This window comes from Microtus pennsylvanicus, chromosome 17 (genome assembly GCF_037038515.1).
Source record: "Microtus pennsylvanicus isolate mMicPen1 chromosome 17, mMicPen1.hap1, whole genome shotgun sequence".
Classification (NCBI taxonomy): domain Eukaryota; kingdom Metazoa; phylum Chordata; class Mammalia; order Rodentia; family Cricetidae; genus Microtus; species Microtus pennsylvanicus.
In genome coordinates, this window is record NC_134595.1 from 13112540 (window position 1) to 13120349 (window position 7810).

Here is a 7810-nt window from a genome sequence, read left to right on the forward strand (position 1 = left end):
CTTTCATTGGCTCTGGATTCAGGAACAAAGTATGTTTCTTTGTCTTGATTTTGGAGTCAGGATATATTTTTTGAATTCAGTTTCAGAGTCAAAATTATGTACTTCACTGGCTCTAGTTTCAGGGTCAGGATGTGTTTCTTTGGCTGGCCCATTTACCCTATACAAAGAGCTTCATATATTCATTTTTACCATGAGTTTCTAAATAAAAACTGTATAAAAATGGCATAATGCTTGAAACGATTGTTAACGCTGCAAATTTATTTCTAAAGAAGAAATACTCTTGTGTTATAGGCAGAGGATTCTTGTTCATTCCTGGCTGCCTAGACTGTAATAATCACATAGAATATCTATTAATTAAAACACTGCTTGGCCTATTAGCTCAGTTTTTTTTTTGGTTTTTTGAGACAGGGTTTCTCTGTGGCTTTGGAGCCTGTACTAGAACTACCTCTTGTAGACCAGGCTGGACTCGAACTCACAGATATCCACCTGCCTCTGCCTCCCAAGTGCACGGATTAAAGGTGTATGCCACCATGGCCCAGCTAGCTCAGGATTCTTATTAACTAACTCTGACATCTTTAATTAACCCATTCTTATTATTCTGTATTTTACCACAAGACTTGTGATTTTCCAGTAAGTTTCCAGGGCATCTGTCTTCTTCAGCAGATACATGGAGTCTGAGTACACTTTCTTTTCTCCTCTGTCTCTGCGTGGAATTTCTGCCTTGCTCTATTCTGCCCTGCCATAGACACTGTTGTTTTTTTTAATGCTGCAAGATCCCCGCGGCAGTAGGCAGCAGAAATGCTATAGGTCCCAAGTGGTGGTAGCAGGCCATGTGGCAGAAGGCAATGGGCCCTGGAGCAGCCAATCCCAGGCAGAAATGGCTGCTGGTCCCGCGGTGGCCTGAGCTGTGGTGGCGGGTCATGTGGCGGCAGGCAGCGGGCCCTAGAGCAGCCAGTCCCAGGCAGAGACAGCTGCTGGTCTCAGACCAGTGGTGGCTGGCCATATGGCAACAGGCAGTGGGCCCCAGGCAGAGATGGTTGCTGGTCCCTGAGCAATGGCTTGTCCCAGGCAGGGAGACACATGGTGGGCAGGCAGGCAGAAGACAGAAACATGGATAGACAAGACATGCAGGGTGAGGTAAAATGTTTATTCAGGGGGTTATGGAGAAGGATGCATGAAGGGGGGAACAGAGAGAGAGAGAGAGAGAAGAGGAGAGGAGGAGACAGAGAAGGGGGGAAGCAGAGAAGTGGGGAGAGAGGCAGAAGCAAAGCTGCCTCTCTGAGAGCAAAATGGAAAAGAGAACAAGCTCAGGCCTGAAGCTGAAGATCAGCCTAAGTCAGCAGAGGGGGAGGGGAGTGGGTGTGGCTTATCTCTTAAAGGGACCAAAACCATAACAGACACAAAGCAGCTTCTTTATTAAACAATGTTAACAAAATACATTCACAGAATACAAAGGGGAATCCCAAATCACTGTGTAGCTGATTTTAAGTGTTTGGCTAAAGATCTTACCAAATACTTTATAATAAGAAGTCCTCAGTATCTTTTTCAGGTACTCTATATCTACTGTAATATACAAAGATTTTAACAGATTGTTGCATACAAAAAGTTTTGCTCTTATATAAAGTACAAAATTTGATCACACTGAAAATTTATAGGATTACTCAGCAATATGAATTTTCTCATGATTTAGATTATTCATACAAGCAAATGCTTTACCACACTGATTACATTCATAGAGTTTATGTCCAGTGTGTGATCTTTCATGCATTTAGAGTACTGTGAAGTGAAAAGGCTTTACCACACTCATTACATTCATAGGGTTTCTCTCCAGAATGTGTTAGTTCATGTCTTTGAAGATGACTGTGATAAATAGAGCCTTAACACACTAATTACAGTCATAATGTTTCTCTACAGTATGGGTTTCTTTTATGTTTTCAGAGACTACCTTGACATGTAAAGGCTGATTACATTCAACCCTGATTACATTCAAAGTTTCTCTCCATTATGTTTTTTTTTATGTCTTTGGGGACTACTGTGATGAGCAAAGGCTCTACCAATCTGGTTACATTCATAGAGCTTCACTCCAGTTTCGCTTCTTTTATGCCTTTGATGATCTGTGGCATACAAAGGCTTTACCACAGTGATGACATTTATATGGTTTCTCTCCCGTATGGGTGGTTTTAAGTCTTCGTAGATTACTGTGACATGCAAAGGCTCTACCACACTGATTACATTCATAGAGTTTCACTCCAGTATGGCTCCTTTCATGAAATTGTAGATGACTCTGTCGTACAAAGGCTCTACCACACTTATTACATTCATAGGGTTTCTCTTTGGCATGGATTCTTTTATGCCTTTGAAGATGACTGTGTTGTGCAGAGGCTCTACCACACTGATTACATTCATAGGGTTTCTCTCCAGTATGGCTCCTTTCATGAACTTGTAGATGACTCTGTTGTACAAAGGCTCTACCACACTGATTACATTCATAGGTTTTCTCTCCAGTATGGGTTCTTTCATGACTTTGTAGGTAACTGTGGCATGCAAAGGCTTTACCACACTGATTACATTCATAGGGTTTCTCTCCAGTATGGGTTCTTTGATGACTTTGTAGGTAACTGTGGCATGCAAAGGCTTTACCACACTGATTACAATAATAGGGTTTCTTTCCAGCATGGCTTCTCTCATGTCTTTGTAGATAACTGTGGCATGCAAAGGCTTTGCCACACTGATTACATTCATAAGGTTTCTCTGCAGTATGGCTCCTTTCATGAACTTGTAGATGACTCTGTTGTACAAAGGCTCTACCACATTGATTACATTCATAAGGTTTCTCTCCAGCATGGCTTCTTTCATGTCTTTGTAGATAACTGTGGCATGCAAAGGCTTTACCACACTGATTACATTAATAGGGTTTCTCTCAGGCATGGCTTCTTTCATGTCTTTGTAGATAACTGTGGCATGCAAAGGCTTTGCCACACTGATTACATCCATATGGTTTCTCTCCAGTATGGGTTCTTTCATGAACTTGTAGACCACTGTGTTTTGCAAAGGCTTTACCACACTGAATACATTCATAGGGTTTCTCTCTAGTATGGCTTCTTTCATGCCTTTGTAGATGACTGTATTGTGCAAAGGCGTTACCACACTGATTACATCCATATGGTTTCTCTCCAGTATGGGTTCTTTCATGAACTTGTAGACCACTGTATTTTGCAAAGGCTTTACCACACTGATTACATTCATAGGGTTTCTCTCCAGTATGGGTTCTTTTATGAACTTGTAGATAACTGTGGCATGCAAAGGCTTTACCACACTGATTACATTTATAGGGTTTCTCTCCAGTGTGGCTTCTTTTATGAGTTATGAGATTACTGTGACGAGCAAAGGCTTTACCACACTGATTACATTCATATGGCTTCTCTCCAGTATGGGTTCTTTCATGAACTTGTAGACGACTGTGTTTTGCAAAGGCTTTACCACACTGATTACATTCATAGGGTTTCTCTCCAGTATGGCTTCTTTTATGAGTTAAGAGATTACTGTGACTAGCAAAGGTTTTACCACACTGATTACATTCATAGGGTTTCTCTCCAGTATGGATTCTTTCATGTCTTTGTAGATAACTGTGGCATGCAAAGGCTTTGCCACACTGATTACATTCATAGGGTTTCTCTCCAGTATGGCTTCTTTCATGCATTTGTATATGACTGTATTGTGCAAAGGCTTTACCACACTGATAACATTCATAGGGTTTCTCTCCAGTATGGGTTCTTTCATGAACTTGTAGATAACTGTGGCATGCAAAGGCTTTACCACAGTGATTGCATTCATAGGGTTTCTCTCCAGTATGGGTTCTTTCATGAAGTTGTAGACCACTGTGTTTTGCAAAGGCTTTACCACACTGATTACATTCATAGGGTTTCTCTCCAGTATGGGTGCTTTTATGAACTTGTAGATAACTGTGGCATGCAAAGGTTTTACCACACTGATTACATTCATAGGGTTTCTCTCCAGTGTGGCTTCTTTTATGAATTAGGAGATTACTGTGACGAGCAAAGGCTTTACCACACTGATTACATTCATAGGGTTTCTCTCCAGTATGGCTTCTTTTATGCGTTTGTAGATGACTATATTGTGCAAAGGCTTTACCACACTGATTACATTCATAGGGTTTCTCTCCAGTATGGCTTCTTTTATGTGTTTGGAGACTACTGTGATAAGCAAAGGCTTTACAACACTGATTACATTCATAGGGCTTCTCTCCAGTATGGCTTCTTTCATGAATTTTTAGATTAGTGTGATGAGCATAGGCTTTACCACACTGATTACATTCATAGGGTTTCTCTACAGTATGGCTTCTTTCATGAGTTTTTAAATGACTGTGATGAGCAAAGGCTTTACCACACTGATTACACTTATAGGGCTTCTCTCCAGTATGGGTTCTTTCATGAATTTTTAGATGACTGTGATGAGCAAAGGCTTTACCACACTGATTACACTTATAGGGCTTCTCTCCAGTATGACTTCTTTTATGACTTTGTAGATAACTGTGGCATGCAAAGGCTTTACCACACTGATTACATTCATAGGGTTTCTCTCCAGTATGTGTTCTTTTATGCGTTTGACAATGACTGTGATATGCAAAGGTTTTACCACATTGATTACATTCATATCGTTTTTCTTCAGTATGTGTTCTTTTATGCATTTGAAGAGGACTGTGATGTGAAAAGGCTTTACCACACTCATTTTCTTCATACGGTTTCATTCTAGTATGTGTTTTCTCATGCCTGTGAAAATGACTGTCACATGCAAAGGCTTTAACACATTGAGTATATGCAGAAGATTTCTCTCTACTTTGACTTCTTTCATGCCTACAATGATAATTGTACATGTGAAAGCATTACTACATTTAATACATTGTTTAATTTTTTATCTGTATAAATTAATTTTACAATTTAGTCCTGTTTTAAAGAGGAATTATATGTTAAGGTTTTATCACCATGTTAACAATCTTGTTTTTCCCCTTCATTAAAGCTTGCTTTTCATCTTTAAAGATAACTGATAACAGCCTTTATTACATGGTTCACATTTACAGAATCTTTTTTTTCTGTATGAGAATTATCATGTATTTGAAGAGAACTGAAAAAACTCAGAGCTTCCCCACTCTTATTGTATTAATAAAGATTTCAGGGCTGGTGAGATGGCTCAGTGGTTAAGAGCATTGCCTGCTCCTCCGAAGGTCCTGAGTTCAATTCCCAGCAACCACATGGTGGCTCACAACCATCTGTAATGAGATCTGGTGCCCTCTTGTGGCCTGCAGGCATATATGCAGACAGAATATTGTATACTTAATAAAATAAATATAAAAAAAAGATTTCAATACTGTGTGTGATACTATATTTTCTAATGAACTAGGACAAACAGAAGTATTTACACAGTACTCATGGTACTTTTCTGAAATGTGAGCTTTTTGATAGATTAACAATAAGAGTAGAAAATCAATTACTTGTATACTTGTACATCAAATTCAACAAGTATACTCAGCATGGTGTTGGCTACATTTCTTCTGTCTATTCGGAGAGAGAGAGGTATGTTATACCTTTTCAGATCCCTATGCTCATGTAGTTTGTGTCCAGAGTAACATATGATATACCTAGTCAAGGTAGAATAACAAATATAAGGTTTTCACATTGAGTTCACAGTTTGACTTTATGTCCTCACAGACTTGTGGTATCTGGATTAAGGCCTCTCCACAACAGCTACCCCTTGATTCCTGACTCTAACTGCCCCCTCATTAAATTTAACAAGTATATGGGTTAAACTGCTCTCTCTATGGACTATTAGTGTAATAGAGAGTTTTGCAGATATACTTATCACATTTTCAACATGTATATCTGAATATATATATAATATGAATAATATGAAATAAATGGATTGGCAATTTTTCAGTATAGCTCTCATTGTACTATGATTCAAATGGTAATATAGGTTAACACATTGTTTCCTTGACTTCTTTCTATAAAGAATGACTTGCCCAGTAATCTTGTCTACTTCCAATATGCAGGAGGATAACTATATGTTTTCATTTGGTTTCACCTACTTATGTAGTTTCTCTAGGATTATGAATTATAGGCTCAATGTCCTTCAGTTATGGCTAGAAATTAATTGTGAATGAGTACATCCCATGTTCATCTGTTTGGGAAATAGGGGTTGGTGTGGGATGGGGGAAAAGGGGAGATGGGATAGAAAATTTAGAAGGGGAGGATGGGGAGAGCTTTGGGGAATTGGATGGTTGGGAAAAAGGAAGGGTGAATATGGGAGCAGGGAATCTTAATTCTGGGAGCCATTTTAGGGTTGGCAAGAGTCTTGAATATAGAGGGGTTCCTAGGGGTCCAGAGAGAAGTCCTCAGCTTGGTCCTTGGGCAGCTGAGGTGAAAAAGCCTGAAATGGCCTGATCCTACAGCCATACTAATGAATATCTTGTATATCACCATAGAACTTTCATCTGGTAATGGATGGAGATAGAGATAGAGACCCACATTAGAGCACTGGGCATAGATCCCAAGGGCCAAATGAGGAGCAGAAGGAGGGAGAACATGAGCAAGAAAGTCAGGACCACGAAGGGTGCATCTACCCACTGAGATGGTGGGGCTGATATAACGGGAGCTCTCCAAGGCCTGCTGGATTGGTACTGAAAAAGCATGAGATAAAACCGGACTCTCCGAACATGATGGACAATGAGGGCTGCTGAGAAGCCAAGGACAATGGTACTGCGTTTTGATCCTACCGCATGTACTGATTTTGTGGGAGCCTAGGCTGTTTGGATGCTCACCTTCCTAGACCTAAATGGAGGGGGAAGGACATTGAACTTCCCACAGGGAAGGGAACACTGACTGCTCTTCGGATTGGAGAGGAAGGGGGAGGGGAGTGGGAGGAGAGGAGTGAGAGGAAGGGAGTGAAAGGAGGGGGAGGGAAAAGGGACACAGGGAGGAGGTGGAAATTTTTTAGTAAAAAAAAAAAAGAATGAATTGCAAGTGCACTTCACCTATCTGAAATCAAGGTATACGATTTTGTAAGTATTTAATAATCATTGATGCACTTTATTATTTACACTGTTGCTTTACTTCATAACATATAGGATATATTACAAATTCTTCAGAGATACATTTGTATCAGGTTATACATGAAAATTACCTTTCATGTCTTCTAGAACTTTGACAATGTTCTTCAATATTATGATCTTTCCAACTGTATCCTAAAAATATAGTGCCAGAAAAAATGTATGTTATATTAAAAATTGTAAAAAAATTTAGTTTGCATTTGAAGCAAACCTTACAACCATGCCTGATTTATTTACCCCATTCTTTTATCTCAATAATATTACAAAAAAGTATCACTAACCAATGAACAGTTGTCTTCTTATTTGAAACATGAAAGATAATTAAGTCTTACCTATACTAGCGAGGTTCCTGTAGATCTCCCCCATCACATCTTTGTAGAGATTCTTCTGGGAAGGATCCAGCAAAGCCCATTCTTCCAAAGTGAAGTTGATATGCACGTCATCATAGGTCACTGCATTCTAAAATATCCCATACATGTGTACAACAGAAAGCATGAGTTTGACAACACTTTTAATATATACTTCGTTGACAGTATAGTCATATAATTCTGGTGCTCTCCATACTTATTCCATGACATAGACATCATAATTTAATCAATGATTCACTTTAGAAGCAAACTGAATAGGAGGTTCACCTCTGTCATATCTGAACCCTTTGAATGTTTCACCTTGCAAGAGAAATGACTA

General features: G+C 39.4%; 1 protein-coding gene across 2 annotated transcripts; it reads right to left on the bottom strand.

Moving 5' to 3' along the window:
- Positions 1-2920: 2920 nt before the first annotated feature.
- LOC142836865 (uncharacterized) lies at positions 2921-7569 on the bottom strand. Of its 2 annotated transcripts, none has more exons than XM_075951521.1 (4): positions 7456-7569; positions 7198-7258; positions 5621-5656; positions 2921-4853 (listed from the first exon to the last, which is right to left on the bottom strand). In XM_075951521.1, exons 1-4 carry the CDS (start codon positions 7487-7489, stop codon positions 2921-2923), a joined length of 2064 nt encoding a protein of 687 aa, XP_075807636.1. In that variant the 5' UTR covers positions 7490-7569. The 2 variants fall into 2 exon arrangements, with proteins under 2 accessions (XP_075807636.1, XP_075807638.1); XM_075951523.1 differs by lacking the exon at positions 5621-5656 and having other exon boundaries at positions 3338-3339; positions 3409-4790.
- Between the last annotated feature and the right edge of the window lie 241 nt (positions 7570-7810).

Excerpts from the sequence above, each read along its gene's own strand:
- LOC142836865 (XM_075951521.1), bottom strand. The coding sequence starts at position 7,489 with ATGGGGGAGATCTACAGGAACCTCGCTAGTATAG. Across the intron at positions 7,259-7,455 it reads CAGGAACCTCGCTAGTATAG|GATACAGTTGGAAAGATCAT; the intron begins GTAAGACTTAAT and ends CTATATTTTTAG. Across the intron at positions 4,854-5,620 it reads TCTGGACACAAACTACATGA|AGAGAAATCTTCTGCATATA; the intron begins GCATAGGGATCT and ends AAGTCAAAGTAG.